The following is a 19299-nucleotide window of genomic DNA, read 5'->3' as shown; positions in this document are numbered from 1 at the left end:
TCCCCAAGTACTTCAGAAGGACGGAGGCCAGCAGAGGCAGTGTGGTAGTGTCCCCAGACCCTCTCCGTTCTGAACTGCAATCACATTCTCTCTTCGTGGAAGGGAAGGTGGTATGAAAACCACCATGATAACTGCCCTGTGTCTGTTCTCCAATACCTACTTGGCTAGGGATAGTCCAGGAGTCTAGGGTGCACTGAGCTCCTGGTTCCTGTAGGACTATGAGTCTGTCCAGACTCAGGCTCTCGGGCAGCATCATCAAAGGGACCTGGCTTCAATAACGCCTTCAATCCCAGAGGCCTTTGCTATGATCTGCCCAAATGACTTCACTGTGTCCACGAAAAACTGGCATCACACAATACAGTAGAGCCACTGATGTGAGGCCAGCAGGGGAAGGTGCGCCAGGCTGTCTTCCAGATCCAGTGTGACCTCTACCCCTCCAGCCCTTCCTCAGGCCAGCACCCCTCCCACCACAGGCTGCAACCCTGGCAGGAAGAGTCTTCCAGCAGATGCTTACGCAGCTGGGCAGGAAATCCACTGACAAATTCACTTTGATGCTTATGGCCCAGCTTAGGCCAGACTGAGCAGGACCCAAATGACATCACATCATGAGACCAGTAATGAGTGCTCACTGGGGCAGAAAGGGGGAAGAGAATGAAGCTGTGTGTTCTGATGGGCCACTGAGTGGACAACAGAGCTATACCAAGACCATCACAGTCCATTCCTGCATGTTTTGTTTGTTTTGAGAAAGGGTCTTGCCACATAGTCCAGGCTGGCACAGTACTACATAGCCCAGGCTGGCCCCATTGGCAGCAATTCTCTGGCTTCAGCCTTCCTAGTAGTAGGGTTGCAAGCATGCCCCACCATGCCTGGCTCTAATCTTTAATTTCTTTGGCGGGGGGGAATCTTTTATTTATTTTTATTGAATTTTTGTGTATTTCATACAGAACATCTCAAAAAACCTTAATCATCTTTACACCCCCATCCCCACTGGCACCCTCCCACAGCCTGGAGCCCATATACTCTGTCACCCTGTTAAGGCCCACTGTATCATCAGTGTCCCCAGTCGTTCTCCAGTACAAGCCCATCTGCTGAGGTCTAGTCAGCCTATCCACAGTCCCTTGTTTTAGGAAGATCAGCTCTTCACCCAGCAGTAATCAGTTGCCAATACTCCTTCAGATAAGACTGAGGCCTGCTGTTCATTTCCTATGCTGGGTTACTGTCTGCCTGAGTTTGCATGGGACTTGTGTCTGCTGACACCATTGCCGTAGACTCATATGAGCAGGTTCCCAGGAGCTTGTAGGACTCTGTTTCCATATGGTCACATATCTCCTCCCTGGCTCTTGCAATCTTTCCGCCCCCTCTTCTGCAATCGTCCCTGAGCCTTGGGTGGGTGACATTTAGTGAAGGGGTCCTGTCCAAGGACCAACACTCAGCAAAGCAAGGGCTCACCGGTGAAGCACAGTGCTCGCTGCCGCATGCTCATTTCTCTGGTTCCTTCTGGTTCCTCTCTTTGGCCCCTAGCCCAGGGATCGCGGAGGGCAGGGCTGTTTTGGTCATGACCAGACACCACATGCTTCACCCAATCCCTGTTATAACACCCCAAGGAACAAACAACAGACTGGGGGATGGACAGCCACTTCCACTGGATTTGCAACTTAAGCTTGAGAGGTATAATATGAAAGAGAACTCAGTGCTTCAGGCCCGTCCGTGTCCACATGCTTCTGCTCTGCCTGCCCCTGCCGTGGCCCAGCCTGTTTCTGTTCACTAATGGCACGTGGCTGTGTCCTAGTTTGGACAGACTGAAGAGGAACTTGGGAAAACTTCATTTAACAGAGAGAACATTGATTTTACCTGGAAAGAACCCTAGAGATCATCTCAAGCCCCTGCAAATTCTTCCATCACTAAGAAGTAAAAATAATTCCAATTCAGATGCATACTGGCCTAACGTTGACGGAAGAGCCACAGAGCCCAGAGCACCCAGGGACACCTGTCCCTGCTGCCGGCTTCTGTAGCAGGGCTCTTACCACAGGTGGGTACGTCCTCCTCGGCGGATGAAGTCTGCTCATCTGTAGAAGGCTTCTTCTTTCCCAAGCCGATGATCTTGGTGATTTTTTTCCCAGTGACCTTAGACACAGTTCCCTTGGTCTCTGATTTGGAACTTTTCTTCCTCTTCACTGTCAACAACACAAAGGCATGTTTTAACTCTAATGTTAAGTGAAAAAAGTCACAGCATACATCACCAGGCATTTCTACTTCCCCTACCTGTGATTCATGGGGCACATGAGCACCTGGAGATGTGTCAGCTGGGGGTGCAAATGCTGGGGTCACAGCAGAACATGGCTGCACTCAGGAAACCTGCACTCCACGGAGAAGGGCACACACACATACATGCACACACACACATGCAATGCATTACATGCACACGTGAAACACCCATGCACACAAAGAATGGCAAATGGTAGCAGGTCCATGTGGACATCACAGTCCCTGGGAGAATGGCCGGTGGTCAGACAGCACCTGCCCAGAGCTGCTGAGAGCTGACCATCTCAGAGAGAGTGACATCTATGCAGATCAGCTGAAGCAGGCTGTCAAGAAAGGGAACTAGAGGGACCCAGGGAACCAAGGGAGGCTTGTGGACCTACAGCCTGGTACACAAGGGGAGGGTTTTCAGGGAGGGAAGCAGAAACTGAGTCCTCCTTGGGGGCCTCCCTTGTTCATCAGTGGACACCACTCACTCTAGGATGTCTGATCCAGAGATCTTAGACCAGTGGCCAACTTTTCAGACCATCATCTCTCATTTAGCCAAACAATGTTCATAAACATTTCACACAAAAGGGATTTGGGCTTTCTCTGTAAAACCAGAAGACATGGCAAGCCCAGAACCCACATACACAGGCATCCTGGTGTAGGGTCCATGCAGACGATGACATGCTCTGACACAGGACGGTTCTTATCTGTGCACCATGCCTGCCATGGAGCAGGGACTGGCTGTCAGCTGGTCCTACATCTGCCTCCACTCAGCCACTTGCACCCCCTCTCCTACCCTCACGTTTTATCCATGAGTCCAGTGGAGTTACAGGGATGGGGATCAGGGAAGAAGTCAGAATGGGTGTATGAGGACAACCCAGAACTGAAAGGTGTGATCCTTCCACCCGAGAGCAACTCTAGGCAGAGTCAGCCCCTCTTGGGTCTCCTGAGGGTGGCATGTGCTAGAGCCAGGGTGGTGCAAAGCCCTTTTCCAAGGGTCCCTTCTACTGAAACAAAGGTTCATGGGTACGGCTCTGCATCAAGACCGAAATGGCATTGCCCCTCCCCGATCTAGCACAACCCCTCAGCCCTCTGTGGGCCCCCTCTAGGCAGCACAAACCTTTCACAATGTAAAGAGTATCAAGGCTCCGGAGTCCCTTCACCAGAAACCCCCAGAATATCACATGGAATCGCAAAGGGTGCAGGAACACGTGATAAGCTTTGGCCCAATTGCAGACCCTTCTTCTGCACACACGCGCACTCACTCACAAGCATCCTCCCCTTTTCTCCTTGGTGGGGAATGGGAAGTGACCCCCTTTTCTAATTCTGTGCCCACCCCAGCAGCATGGCCAAAGCAGCAGTGGGCAATCAGGACGAGTCCCTGTCTCATGCCACGAGCTCCCCTGCTCAGTATCTTCCCTGAGGGACTCAGTGAGCCCATGAGACCAGTCACTGCTGAGAACCCTCACCACCTCTGGAATGGACATCAAATAACAGTGTCTGAGGAAAGAGGTGCCGTGCTGTGGCTGAAATGAAGCCGTGCTGAGTTTCAGGGCAAATGCAGCATTCCACACAGAATGTTCATGCCCCAGTCCTACAATTTGGACCCCAAGAGTGGCTGAAGTTGGAGCCGGAGTCCTAAGGAGGAAGGGTAAACGTGGTCACATCACGTAAGGGATCAATCCAAATAGTACCCTCTTCAAAGAGAGACTGAGCACGCACAGGACACACAAGGACACAGACAGGACAAGCCTCCCAAAGCTCTGTCCTGCTGCCATCTAGATCTCGAGCCTCTAGAACTTTGAAAACCTTGTGCTGTTTAAGTCTGCGGTATTTGGCTGTGGCAGCTTTGTGTTATTTTAGATAAACCAGATTAAGGCCTCCTGGGATCTTAGGGAAAATGCCCATGGGAACATCCCTATGCCCCCTTCCATGCTTTTATACAGATGCCTGCTTTCTAAGCAAAGCACCAAGAACCCATCCGAGCCTCAGTGGGAAGACCCAGGTCCTCCACCGCTAGACAGCAGCCTGGACACTTGGGCCATTTCTGCTACAGGCAGTGTGCCTCATCGACATAACTGAGACAGGCTCCCGCCAGGAAAGCCTTGCTGGACGCTGAAGCACGGAACAGCGAACGCTCCAATTCCTTGAATATCCACTGGTTTTTTGTTGTTGTTTGTTTTTTGCACGTCAGGTCATCCTTTGAAGAAAAGTCCAACTGTATAAGGGCATGAGAAGAATCCACTAAGAACTCCGTGAGGCCATTTGAGGATGGGAAAGGCAGAATTTAGCACATTGCCAAACTGAGGACTGAGAACTCTCAACTCAATAAAGTTACATGGCAGACAAATGGACGGCTTCAAACAGCAGAGACAGTGGAAATCAGGCGCTTAAGCCTCAGTGACAACGGCCGAGAGCCAGTGCTGCACATCTTAGTTCTGCGAAGGCCACAGACCCAGGCCATTGCATGTCCTTCTACAGCAGTGGGAATTAAACGCTTTCTGTTTAGGCTGGGGGAGTAGGGACGGGAGACACAACACCATGGAGCTGTTGTTGTAACAGATCCACCCACAGACCTCCAGCAATGACTAAATCTCAAGGGCACATAGCACTGGCTGAGACAGACAGACACCATTCCCACAAGCACTGGTCCAGGACCTCTGGTCACCTTTTCCCACATCATCTACTGGATCAACAGGATGGTCACTGACCAACCAGAAATCACACTGTCTGCTGTCTACATAGCAGCTCCATATTAAAAGGAGGAATGGGCATCTCAATGGGCATCTCAGTGGCAAGCTGTGGTTTGAGCACTGTCTCTGCTGAGAACACAGTGTTGAGGCAGCACGCTGGAGCCCAGGCTTCCTCTCTGTGGCCAGGACAGAACAGTACAACAACTAAGGACAGCTCAGCTCGCATCTCTCCCTTAGGAAGTAGATCAAAGTGAGCAGCAGGTGAGGGTGCTGAACCACAACGTTCCTTTGTGATCTTCAAAGAGCAGCTACATTATGAAAAGCACAGGGCCAGAAGAAAGAAAAATGTGTAAGCAGGTCACCTGTGCACTCCAAAATGCACAAAGCTGCTCTCAGGCTATAGAGAGGTCTCAGTGGTTAAAAGTGAGTGCTGGTCTTCCAGAGGACCCAAGTTCAGTGCCCAGCACACACACTGGGCAGATCACAACTGCCTATAACTCCTACACCAAAGGATTTGACCTTTGGCCTCCACAAGCACTAACGCACACGTGCACATACACTCACAGACACATGAATAATTTAAAAATTAAATAAATTTCAAAAAGAGAAGAAGAGATTCCTAGGGACAGATATATAACCTACATACGCACCCAACAGACAGTACTGCACAGACCCTAGCCGCACAGGTTCACAGGTGAAGAGACATGAAACAAGGAGAAGCTACCAAGCTGTTGTCTACCGCACCTCAACAGTGAGTCGGGAGCCTGGGAGGGTGGTGCCTGTGGTGTTCCAGCTTGGGAAGCTGAGGCTAGAGGACCACCCGAGATCAGGAGGTTAAGATGACCCTAGACAACATAAAAAGACTCCATCTTACAACAGAAAGAACAAAACCCAAAATCAAAAAGAAAAAAACAATCAAAACAGAAAAGCAGGCGCGTAGAGATTGCAGGGTGCTGTGCCTCAGGGCGAGGTTAAAGACAGCCTCCCTGCTCTGAGGTTTTTGTTACAGACAACACACCTTCCACACAGATAATATACTACGCCAAGTGGCTTCCAACGGGCAGAACTAAAATTACACTCCACTCAGATGGAGTTAGAAAACCACAAGGAAGGGAGAGACAGTGCAACCTTTTGGAGTGAACCTTTCAGAGCAAAAGATTGGACTGTCTGGGCTACAGTGTCCTCAGACAATTCATTCCCTGGGGCAAGTGCTTGTCACATGTGAGCCACCTAGACCAGGACCCGCCTGAGCAGCCAAGCCTTGGGTCCACCAGCTCGGCTTCCCACAGCTTGCTGCGCTGCTCTCAACTCAAAACGCTCACTTTAGTGACCATTCAGGAAATTAAAGGCCGGGCCACAGATGGGGAGTGACCTGTATGGAACACGCATCTGGCAAAGGACTTGTACGCAGTGTTTGTACAGAGCCCGCAAAGCCCAATAGGAGCAAACAACCCCACAGAAACATGGGTGCAGGATCTAAGGAGCTATCCAGCCAAAGACGACACGGATGACCAGCAGGTTAAACTGTGAGCCACTGGGGAGGCCACAGCTGTACACCACCACACACCTGTGCAACACAGGTAAAGGCTGCAAGGCCAGACAGGAGAGGCCTTCCCTACAGACTATGTGACCCTGCTACACCACTGCGGGATAGTTCCCCAGGGGACCTGGGGACACATGTTCATACAAAGGTCTGCCTGGAGTCAGAATGGCTTCCAGGTCCCCACGTGTCAGTCAGAATGGGCCCTTGGTTCCTGTGGGTCTTGAGATTGGTCAGTGGGTAACTAGTAGGATTCATCTACATAGGGAATACTACCCCACAGCTTTGACACGGTGAATCTCACATACACTTAGTTATGAGAAGAAGCCCTTGAGAAATGTACACCCATGAAGCCAAGCACAGGCAGGAAACATCACCCGCTACCTGGGGAGAGATGGGGCAAAAGTGACAGAGCACATGAAGGACACTAGGGTGGCTGAGGTGTTTCTCTCCTGATTGTGGTCATTGTCACTCGCCTGGAGGTGTTTATCAATACTCACAGTGAGGGGGCTGGAGAGATAGCTCAGCAGTCAAGAGCACTGGCTGCTCTTGTAGAGGACCTGAGATGGTTCCCAGCACCCACATGGTGACTCACAACCATCTGTAATTCAAGACAGATTCAACACCCTCCTCTGGCCTCCTCCACACTATACACATGTGTGCATATGTGGTGTACTTACATACGTGCATGCAAAACACTCAAACACATAAAAATATAAATAAATAAAATTCTAAATAAAAACTCAAGAAGGACTATACTGAATGAAATCTGTATTGACAAAAGCCAAGTTTAAAACAGAGACTTCAATGTCTGCACAGCACGTTCAACTGGGTCAAGAGGCAGAAGCAACACAAACACACACGGACAGATGAATGGACAGCGAAATGAGCCTATACAACAGAATATTACTCAGTACTGAAAAGGAAAGAAAAGCCGATGCAAACCACAACACTGGAAAAACCGGGGAGACTAGGGCAGCTGAAAGTTGTTAGCACCGCAGACGTCCGTCTGCACGAGGACCCGTGTCAACCCACAGAGACAAAGTAGAACAGCGGTTGGGGAGGGGATGAGGGACTATTGTTCACGGAGGTGGTTTCATTTTGGGGAGATGGAAGGCTCTGGAGACAGATGCAGGTGATGGCAGCACAGCACCACACTCGTGTTGAAAGCCGACAGGACACTTAAAATGGTTGAAGACAGTAAATTCTGTAGTATGTGTATCTTCCATGATTTAACAATTATTTAAACACAGGTAAAATAAAAATGGCTCCAGAGAATCTGTAGCTAGATCAGAAGTCTGAATGCTCCTGGCCCCTGGTGGTCAAGGGGAGAACCCAAGGCTCGTCCTCAGGAAGTGTGGGCTCGTCACTGGAGGAACGCAGGCACAGCAGGTAGGAGGGGCCCCTGCTCATTGTCTGAGACTCTACACTGGGAAGCTGTCCTCTACGAATCACCTGCTAGTCGTATTCAGGGCGGAAGGAAGGTAGCACAGGCACCAGCCCTGGCCCAGGTCCAGCAGACAGGACGGGAGGCAAAGGTCTGGGGCTGGTGTGAGCCTTGAGGCCTTCCCTGTGCTCTCTCAGCAGGACAGAAAGGTGCCACCTGCACTGCTGATGCTTCTGGGTCCCTCACACTCCCCCTTCCCAGCGGCCACTGTTTCTTAAGTTCATACACTCACGGCATCCAGGGAGGAAACTCACCTTGCTCTTTTCCATTACACGTGGTGACTCCATTTTCCACAGTGCCCTCCCCATCTGAGCTGGGCCTCTCTGAAGACAGTTTCTGTAAGGACACAGCAGTGTTATTCTCTCAGCGGCCACGCAAGCCCCATGACGCTGCACCTATGAAAAGTTACCTCAAAAGCGAAAGGAAATGTGGGCAGGGTTCTCAACCCAACACTGACCAGCGGCCGGAGAGATCACTGTGAAGCTTTGAAATCATCAAAAACAAATGGAAATGACTCGCTGTGGCTGCACCACACAGCACAGATATGGTGCCAGGCTGATTTCGATAGGATTACCAAGCCATATTCCCCTTGCAGAAAAAAATTCCATCGTCCACTTAATTCCCTCCTGTCACTGACCAACAACTGGAACATCAAGTTCTTGCTTGTAACAAGTGGGTCTAATGGAAACGAGTGACTTATCAGCACTTTCAAAGGGGGCACTGCTCACTGCTTCTGCCTGGTTGTCTAGACTTTGGGGTGTAAGGGCCTCCATGTTAGTGTGAGCAATCTGCCATGCACACCTGGACCCTTTTCATCCCTACCCAGGAGGGTCTCAGCCCCCTAGATCAGGAAAGGAGATCCCCACTTCTGATGGGAGTGTGCGAAAGAACTCGGGGGCCCAGAGACAGGAAGTAAAGCAATTCGATCAGCAGCATGAGTCAAAACCGTCAAAGAACAAAGAAAGCCCAGGCCTGTCCACTGGTCTGGGAATTTAGCCCCCAGGAATCTCTCCTCAGATAACAGGCAGAGGAAAGCAACAAACCCTTGTGCAAAAGATGTCAGCTTTATTTACACAGCATCATGGAGGGACAGAACAGCTCTGTAAGTGACAAGAGCCAGACAGATCTGTTACCTAGCTGATCAAAGTACAAAACTGCAGATCCTTGTTATGCATTTTTAAAAACCTGTAAAATTGCCAATAATAGTAAAAGTATAAGAAATTTTACTGTGTAAGGTTAACCGAACTACAAAAGAAATAAATAACCAGAAATACCCTGGTTGACCGCATGGCGCCTTTAAGAAGGCTGCCTTCTTGCAGGACAGACTCATGGGTGACTTTAGTCCCTATTCATGTTTCTATGAACTTGCTGAATTTTATAAAATAAGTATGATTTCATTTTATACTCAGAGAACAGGGCTGTCCTGTCAAAATCTAAGATGGTTAATTTTATGTATGGCACGGAGGTGTTTCCAGAGGGCTTAAATATGAGCTCTGAGTAGGCAGATGGTCCCTCATGATGGCATGGGCCTCATCCCAGTCAGGTGAGAACTTGTGAGAGGCAACCTGGCTCTCTGGGTGAGAGTGGGTTCTCCATCAGACACTGCTCTGCCTGCTGCTGACGCAGCTGGGAGTGGACTTACATTGTGCGAGCAGCTCTTAAAACACACACACAAACCATTGGTTCAGCTTCTTTGGAGAATGAGGACAGACCGAAAAAAGGATCTACGTCCACTGGCTGGGGCTTGGAAAGTCATAGAGATACAGGCTGCCAAGAGAAGACTTCATGGTACAAAGCCAGGGGTCTCCAAAGAAACAGTATCAGTTATGTACAAAGTGCAAGAGGAGGCAGGCAGGGGAGGGGGCACAACAGTGCGGGGCCTGTACATCCGTGGCAAGCAGGAGGGTGCAGAACACAGGCTTCCCAACCCAGAGTGCTGCGTTCCGTTCCAGCACTAGGACTCACTGCTGGGATCCAGCAGAGGGACACAGAGCTGGACCCCAGCTGGTCATGAGCGAACCGTTGGAAGGTATGTTTGTGAAGTGCTTACTGTATTTTGCAAGTAGACACACTTGCATTCAGACCTCATTTACTAGTTTATGACTAAACCAGATCATTCCCACCTTTAAGTCTTCCCACATTGCTGGGAATAAAACAAAAGTATGAAGATGACTTCTGCGGAGATGACTCCCTGGGGCTTAGTTCAAAGCAGGCTCTGAAAATGGACAGGTGTGGGTGGAACGATGGCTCAGCAGTTAAGAACACTGGCTGCTCTTGCAGAGGACCTGGGTTCAGTTCCCAGTAACCCACAGCAGCTGAGGACCATCTATTCTTCAGTTCCCAGGGATCTAACACCCTCTTCTGGCCTCTTTGGGCATTGCATGAATGTGGTGCATGTCCATGGATGCAGACAAAACATTCATACACATACAGAAAACATCCTGCTGGGCATGGTGGCACACACGTCCTAGCACTCGAGAGGCAGAGACAGGTGGATCCCTGTGAGTTTGAGGCCAACCAGTGCTGCATAATGAGTCCTTGTCTCAAAAAAGAACAAAAGGGGCTGGGCGTGGTAGTGCACGCCTTTAAGTCCAGCACTTGGGAGGCAGAGGCAGGAGGATCTCTGTGAGGTCGAGGCCAGCCTGGTCTCCATAGCAAATCCAGGCCAGCTGGGGCTACAGGGGGACCCTGTCTCAAAAAGACAAAAAAATAATAATAATGCTTGTTAAAAGAAAATGGACAGAAGGCAGGACTGTCAGCATGTTCATCTGGAAGCAATGTAGTTTTCAGAGAATAAAATTAAAACTTTCAGCAATAATGGACAAAGCAATCAAGGGCTGAGGTGGCAGACGTGCAGGTCACCCTAACCTGACCACTGCGTTGCATACATGCTTGAAATGCTGCACTGTACCTCATAAATATGTGCAATTCATTTGTATCAACTGAAAATTAAAACCATTAACAGAACAAAAAGGGTTACATGCCAAATCTCCCACAAGGTCGCTGCTCCGAGACACACCCTTACCTTCTCCAGCTCTGCCTTGTTCACAGGAGCACTGCACAGGGGAACACACTCAGGATCCGCAGGGCCACTGCAGCCACTGTAGGCCTCCTTGATCACCTGTGGGAGTGGAAACACGCTCTGAGTCTGCTCAGAGGTAGAGATACTCAGGCAAGGGGTGAACTTTGTCTAGTCCCAGTACTGACAAAGATTATGGGGAAATGGCAGGAAAAAATGTACTCTGGTTCTCTAGAAAGTTCCATTCCACTTTAAGATGTCATCACAAGCAGTAAACATCATCAACAAGATGAAAGGGGCAGAAGAGATGGCTCAATGGTTAAAAGCATGCACTGCTCTTGCAGAGGACCTGCGTTCCTCCACACCCATGGAGGGCAGCTCACAACCACTCCAGGGAATTTAATGCCCTCTTCTGGCCTCTGCAGGCATTGCACTCCCACATATACACAGATACAAACACACACACACACACACACACACACACACACACACGCACACTTAAAAATAAAAATAAAGGTTAAAAAAATGAATGTGATGTCAGACATCCTGAAGAGCTACAAGAATAATATGTGCTCCTTTCATAAGAAGGTGGGCAGCTGCCTTAGGTCAAGGGTCTCACAGCCCTTCCCAGGGTGACAGGCAAGCTCTGAACCAAGCACCAGAAGGTTCTGGCCATGTGAACTGACAGAAAAGACCAAGTGTGCTCTGCTCTCTCTACCCCACACTTAAGGATAAAGAAGAGAATCTAGGGAAGGAGACAGAGGAACACAGGAAAAGAGGGGGGACCTCAAAGGAGCAGAACAGGGTTCAGGAAGGAGAGGAGCAGGGAGGCCACAGCAGCCAGGCAGCAAGGGCCTCTGTGAGGGAAGGAGAGAGGGTGGGAGGCCCTGGCTGGCGGGAGGAGCTCTGTAAAGGAAGGGTTCCGCTGTGATCCTTTTCTGAGCATAGCGTGAGTGGGAGCGCAGGAAAGCTGGTCACGCTGGGGTCTGAGAACACTCCCAACTGATTCCACTGCCCCAGAGAATTAGGAGGCCAGAACACCAGTCACCAGCTTTGCTGCTTTGATGGGAAGAAACTAATCATTCCAGGCCTCAGTTTCCTCATTAGCAAAGGATGGCATTGAGATGCCCAGTCTTGCAGGACTATAGCCAAGTGGAGAAAAGGGGAGTCCTGTGTGCAGGATGTCCGAGGCACAGACACCTGCACAGATGGCAGCTCTCTAGTTTGAACACCCTTCTGACTTATGCTGAGAGTTCAGAAAAGGACTCTGGGAACTGCCAGAGGACAGGTCACAATCCCGGAACATGTGACTTCTCAGACACTCCCTGCATGGTCACTGGGCTCATGCATCATCTACGTGAGGCCTGGCGTGGTAAAGCAGTGTGTTCCAGGCTTCCACCTTCACCTCTGCAGTTAGCACACCCTCCTCTAGTCTGGGAACTAAGCTGCAATGGGATTCAAACTCAGTTGCCCTTGTACCTTCCCCAGGCAGCAAGAAGAAAAGGCTCCCCTCACTACCATGCTAAATTTCCTGCCCCAAAGTAACAATTAAGTCTTCAAGTGACAGGCACATTGTCATTAGGTTTAAGGACAAGACTATCCTTTCTCTGTAGGATGGAAAGCCCCTGAACTTTGGGGGTTAAGCCCAGCTCCCACTCACCACCTGAGTGAGGCTGGGTCTCTTACTGAGCTTACTCTCCTTAGCAGAGTCACACGAAGTCACACCAATATGAACACTTCCACTTGGGGCTCCCCTCCAGACCAGGCCCTGCTCTCCAGAGGAAGATGGAACCACCTGGTCATCAGAGCTGACACAGGCCAACCCTCCTGAGAGGCGGCTACAGAGAGCCCAGCTCACACACCCTAAGTTCAGAATGCCACGAGTTGGCCTCTACATCCTGCTTCTCCAAAAATTCACTTCTCTCTCAAATTCCTTGTGGAGCGAAACCAGGTATCCCACAGTGCTCGGAAGGGGATGGGCACACAGCAGCCCAGAAAGACCCAGACATGCATGTGGGCCCCAGTCAAGAGCACAGAAGGCATGCAGCCTCATGAGACACTGGCCTTCCCAGTCTTAACTGTCAGCAGGTCCAGACCACAGAGAAAGCGCTCTGAGAGGGAAAGTGAGCACAGCCAGTCTTGTTCCCAGGGGGTTTCCACCAGTGGGGCAGACGGGGTGCTTCACGCAATGTCCTTCCCTGAATCTCCAGCTACTGCCCAAAGGCACCTGCAGGACCCACTCACAAAATGACAAATGAGCTGGGCATGGTTAGGAGGCAGGCAGATCTCTGTGAGATTGAAGCCAGTCTGGTCTACATAGTGAGTTCCAGGCGAGCTGGGGCGGCAGGGAGACCCTGTCTCAAAAATCAAAATAAAACAAACAAAAAGATAAATGAAGACTCCGCCACTCAGACTCTGAATAAACTCTTCAGTGCGTTTCTATTGAAAGAGTCATGTCCTATGACATAAACTCAACGTCTATTTAAGAGAATTGCATTGAATTCAAAATCAAAACTCCTCCAAACAACATTCTGTGTTTGTGGGATTTCCTCCCCAGAAACAATCTCTGCACATTCTTATGGAAACCCAAACACTCTGTTTCTGGGAATATTAGCTCTTGTCTTTCATTTGACCCTTCACAGAGGCCATGTGTGCAGCTTCTGCATACAATGTGAGCATATCGACAGGCACGCATGTGCATACAAACACACACACGCACACACACCACATACACACACACACAGAGTTGATCCTGACAAGGGCTGCTGGTGTTGGACGTGGCAAGACAGGACACACAGCTTGGATGGCGCCTTCCTGAAGGATGAGCAATGTCACGTGTTGGTTAGATGTCACCTTGTGTTTGCCATACCTGACAAAGTACGCTCTAGTTTAAAGGATTATTTATTTATTTTTATATGTATGAGTGTATTGCCTCCATACAGTGTGTAAGTGCACTTGTGTCATGCAATGCTTGCAGAGGACAGAAGTTATGGAACTTGAGTTATGGACAGTTGTTAGCCGCCATGTGGGTGCTGGGATTTGAATCTGGTTCTTCTGCAAGAGCAGCCAGTGCTCTTAACTTCTGAGTCATCTCTCCAACCACTAAAGAATTTTTTAAAGATTTATTTTTATTTATTTAGTAAGTGTGTGTGTGTGTGTGTGTGTGTGTGTGTGTGTGTGTGCGCGCACGCGCGCACGTGCACGTGACAGTCAGAAGACAACTTTATGGGGTCAAGTCTCTCTGTTTACCTTGACATGGGTTCCAGGGATCGAAGTCAGATTGCCAGACCTACACGGCAAGTGGCTTTGTCCCCTGAGCCATCTCACCACTCCCATAAAGGATTAAAAAACCATTTAATATTTTATTTTTAATCATATGTATGTGGGTATGTGCACATGAGTGCAGATGCTCTCAGAGGCTAGGCATTGGATCCTCGAAGCTGTAGTCCTCTGCAGGATTTTAGTTGTTACACTACAACTGTATTTCAAAATATCCAAGCCTGGGTCGTAAATTTTGAGCAACACGGGGTAACCTCAGCCTCTGCTGCTGAAGGCTCGTCTTTCTCATAAAACAATTCCTATTAGAGAGTCCACAGAGTTTCCGTAGGGACTCGCAGTGGTGAGGGACGGTATCACATCTTCATATTTTATTCCCTTACTGCAGTTCTAAAAGTGTGTTTAGATCATGTTTGCACTCTCCCCCCTGAAGTTTTGACCAACATTATCTTCACTCAAGAGGGAACTGGGAAGCTTCAACTGACCCAAGGCATCACAGATAAAGGCCCCAGGAAGTCTCTCAGCTCCCAGGTTCCTGTCTGGGCACTGAATGCAGGCTTCACACTTGCTGGGCAAGCACTCTACCACTGAGCTGCGTCTCCAACCCTCCTTTCACTTTTCATTTGGAACCAGGATCTCACAGAATTATCCGTGCTGGCCTTAAACTCATTCTGTAATTCCAGGCAGTTCTAGAATCTGCGACCCTTCTGGCTACTGGGATTATAGGCCTGGGCTACAAGGCCCAGCTGACAGGAGCTTTTATTTGAAAAGAAAAATCTACCTGAGTCATAGAGATGTGAACTTTTTTAATAGTTTGAAAAAGATAAATTAGTTAAGAATAAGATTCTAGCATGTCAGTTAGCCTGTGATCTTAGACATACACACATCAGTATACCAAGCAAACACTCAGTACACGGTTCAAGGAGACATGGAATTCTGAGGAACAAATCAAATATTCAATTTCTAAGATATGATATCACATACAGCTATATGTCTACAATAGAATTAAATTATCATTTTAACAAGCAGCTAAGATTTTAAAACTGCTAAATTAGCAAAACAGACAATATAGTGTCAAAAAACCATCGATTAAGAAGAAATCACAGGAGACATGATAAAACATTTCAAACAATAACAAAAGCACAAAATTTCAAACACACAGGAAGCAGCTGGAACTATGCTCAGAAGAAAGCTCTTTAAATGTGTCTACAAGAAAAAAGGATGGAAAACAGTATCTACACATATTCTCTAAGAGATCTGAAAGTTTACAAATCAAAAAGCAAAAGTAAAGTAATAGTTAAGAGGTGCCAGGCGGGTGGCATACACCTGTAATCCCAGCAGTTGGGAGGCTGAGGCAGGAGGATTACCTCCAGTCTGAAGTCAGCCTGGACTATACGGAGGTACCAGGCCAGCCAGGGTTACACGATAAGATACATCTCAAAAAATGAAAATAATACATAAGTAAATTAGAAAATAAAACCTATTACAGATGAAAATGAGCAGAGGCAAAAGTTAACTAGATAAACAATAAACTCATTAACTTCTAGCAAGACAATGAAGAAAGAGGGCGTACGTTATTTCAAGCTCACCACGCAGAACAGTGTGTGAGACCATCACCCTTACCCAGACCTTCACCCCCCCGCCCCAACAAACACTGTGTCACAGCACTTTCAAGGTTCCGGCCCTACGAGCAAAGGGAAGCAAAGGTCACAAGCTGAGGCAGAGCAGAGAATGTGACAGGCCCGACCATAACAGACCAACAGGAGCTCCAGATGAGTGTTGAAATGAGGTTTTCGAGCTATTTTACTGTGTATTGAGAGCATCATGGCAGGTCTGCCAGTGACTAAGGCATCACACAGTCACCATGTGTAATATCAACACAGATCCTGGACCCTGGTTGTGCCATGTTTATATGCAAGTTCACCATGTGTATTGTGAGTACAGGTCCTGGTCCCTGGGTATGCCCATGTTTATATACATGTTCACCACATGTACTGTGAGTGCAGGTTCTGGACCCTAACTGTACCTGTGTTTACATACAAGCTCACCATGCTCGGTGTAGGTCTTGGACCACCTAATGCTGTCTGAAACCACAAGGTGCTGTGAAGTTCCCCCAGTGTCCACCAGTGTCCCCCTTTTTGGTTCAAAAGCATGAAGATTTGGATTCTATGCCATGGTATGAGGCTGACCCTTCCTCAAATAAGGTTGACCCTTATTACAATGTTGGCACATCACCTGTCTGGTAGTGGCAGAGGGGAGTGGATGATAAAAATTCAGAAGTTTGAGATGGGTGTGATGGCGCATGCTTTTAATTCCAGCACTAGGGAGATAGAGACAGATAGATCTGTGAGATCAAGGCCAGACTAGTACATAGTGAATTCCAGGCCATCTGGGGCTACAGTGAGACCCTGTCTCAAAAATCAAACAAACAAACAAAAACTTCAGAAGTTTACTAACCCAGTCCATTAGTCACTACATTGTTCGTAAGGGAAACTGATGTGGTCACACAGGAACATTACAAATACTCAAAAGCTTCATGCAAGCAACAGCACTTTCTGGGAAGGGAACCCGCAGACTAGTGAGAATGTGGAATGATGGACACTTGCCTCAGTCACCTACTATGCAGTGTCTGTTGTATCAGAGCCTGAGATCCCCCCACCCCAGTGTCTGTGAATGGAGACGTATTACCTCTGCCTACTCATGCCCTGGGGTGCTACACGCTGTGCAGCACAAAGAGGCAGCCTCTCTTCTCTGCACTGCAGAGTTCTCCCAAAGTCTCCCAGGAACGCTGTTCAGATGAAAACAGTGGAGGGGTGCTAGGGATGTGAAAGTACATCTGTCTGCTTTATAAGCTCGTGACACTGATAAAACGCAGAACAGCGACTGTCTTCCTAGACTGTCTGCAGAAGTGTGAGTCTACGGAATGCCCCGGAAAGAACCTCGGCAACACCTAGCTGTAAGTGTGTGTACCCCAAACCCAGAAAGTCCCACAAGACTCAAGAAACTACAGGACACATGAGAGGGCATGTAGTACACACACACACTTAGGCCAAACACGGGAGAACATACAGTGAGTGACATACTGCCGTGCACGTGGCACTGAAAGCCGTTTACACAGAGGTTCATTTAAAATACGAGACCCCGGTTACTGTTTGCAGCACATGCACAAGCAAGGGAGAGTGCTTCTTAAAGGCTAACCCCACCCCAGAGCCCTAATCCCAGCCAAAGGGAAGTGGAGGCCAGAGAACCAGGAGTTCTGGAGACGACTGGCAGACGATCCTTTAGGAGAGAATCAAGCAGGGAGGCATGTCTCAGTCCTGGGGCCTTAGAAATATGTAAAAGATACAAAGCAAAACATTTTAAGACCTTTAGGCTCTAAGAATCTGAATCATCTAGAATCTTGTTTTTAAAATCTCCACAATCTCCGCAAGATGGTTGGGCGGGAAAGGCACTTGAGGCACAACCCTGACAAGCTGAGTTTAAGCACCAGACCTGATGGAAAGAGGAAAATGACTCCCAAAAGTTTGACCTCTGTCTTTTAACTTCCGTTCTGTGGTATCCACACACACGCATTCATACACATACTTACATATAAATTTAGTCTTACATACATACCATACATACACAAAATAATTCTTTAAAAAATTAAATTAAATCAAATCACCATTCTGATAAGGCAACTGAGTAACAATGCACATGGAAGCAGCACTATCCTAAGGCTCTGCTTGCCTGAAAAACTTTAAATTCTGTAACTGATTGAAACGCCTTTGTCACTTGACATTCTTTTCCTTATTTTCACTAGCATACATTAGTATTAATTATACATAATAATGGATTTCTTAGTGAGATTTTATACATTGATCGTTTTTTACGATGCTCACCCTTGGTAACCCTTTCTTGCCCCGACCCCCTGACCCCTCCTCTTCCCAGCTCAATCCTCTCTTACCACTACTCTTGTGCGTTTTTCCCCTTGCAATCCAATGAATTGTATTAGTCTTAGTTAATAAAATATGAGTGAGGGGTTGTTTACGGGAGCACAGGCAACGTGTCAGCGGCTACACCACTGAAGACCCCCCCCATCCCCTGCAACCTTTACCTGCCCACAAACCCTCGGGGAGAGATGAGGCCTTGTGAGTCTCTCCCCACAGCTGCTGTGTAATGGCCTTGTCTTGTCCAGAAGACAGCACATCACAACACTCTACCCCTTACATGATACTCTCAGTCTTTCTGCCCCTCTTCTGTGATGTTCCCCGAGTAGGCAACATAGATGCTCCTTTTAGGGCTGAGCACTCCACAGCCACTTTTGACTTTCATTTCTAATCAGGATTTTTTTGGGGGGGGGCAGGTTCTGGTACTGTACTAAGTTATAGAAACAACAGCATAGGGTAATAGGGTAATCAATTCAAACGCTTCGGGAAAAGATTATGTACCTCACTGTATTTACTTCCTTTTAAGAAATACAAATGCTAAAATTAAATTCTTGCAATTAACTATCATTCATAAGTTGAGTCATCAGGTTAAAATGAGCTAAGCACCTCGGTTTGCAAGTAGCTCACAGCTGGGGAAGCAGAATACAAGATTATCCCACTCCATCAGCATCTTGGAAGAGCAGAGTTTTGATTGTCTGTTTGCCAGCTGCTCAAAGACTCTTAAGAGTGATTTCATGTCAGATCAGCAACAGTTAAAAGGGTGCTCAGCACACACGTGAAGAGAGAGGGAGAGCAGGAGGGAGTTCGAGATTCGGGGTGGTCCTCCCAAGCTCTCCACTAAGAACACTAACACTAACAATGGAAGGAGAGGAGGAAAGCCAAGAGAAGGAAGGACCCGAGGAAAGAAACAGTCATCAGGAAAGCATCTCACCCCCCATGGACCTTCCCCTTTAGTGAAAGGATGGGCTGAGATCATGGGAATGGGGGGGGGGCGGCGTTTAAAGAGTGTCAGGAGATTACAGTGAGGGACCAGGGAGATGGCTATCAGTAAAGCAATTGCCATCAAGCAAGATGACCTGAGGCCGGTCGTTCAGAACCCACATCAAAAGCTGGGTGCAGTGGTATGTGCTTGTAAGCCCAGTGCTGGG

General features: G+C 48.4%; 1 protein-coding gene across 3 annotated transcripts in view; it reads right to left on the bottom strand.

Annotated features, from left to right (window-relative positions):
* Positions 1-19299, bottom strand: part of Afap1 (actin filament associated protein 1) — a 135132-nt gene that overhangs the window by 34969 nt on the left and 80864 nt on the right. For all 3 annotated transcript variants that reach the window (XM_029563425.1, XM_008832854.2, XM_029563426.1), the window contains 3 exons: positions 10953-11048; positions 8182-8263; positions 2025-2174 (listed from right to left, as the gene is read on the bottom strand). In XM_029563425.1, the coding sequence (XP_029419285.1) occupies positions 2025-2174; positions 8182-8263; positions 10953-11048 (328 nt within the window). The remainder of the gene's footprint in view (positions 1-2024; positions 2175-8181; positions 8264-10952; positions 11049-19299) is intronic.

Source organism: Nannospalax galili, unplaced genomic scaffold (assembly GCF_000622305.1).
Source record: "Nannospalax galili isolate Female #2095 unplaced genomic scaffold, S.galili_v1.0 scaffold436, whole genome shotgun sequence".
In the NCBI taxonomy this organism is placed as follows: domain Eukaryota; kingdom Metazoa; phylum Chordata; class Mammalia; order Rodentia; family Spalacidae; genus Nannospalax; species Nannospalax galili.
This window is presented reverse-complemented; position numbering and strand designations above follow the sequence as displayed.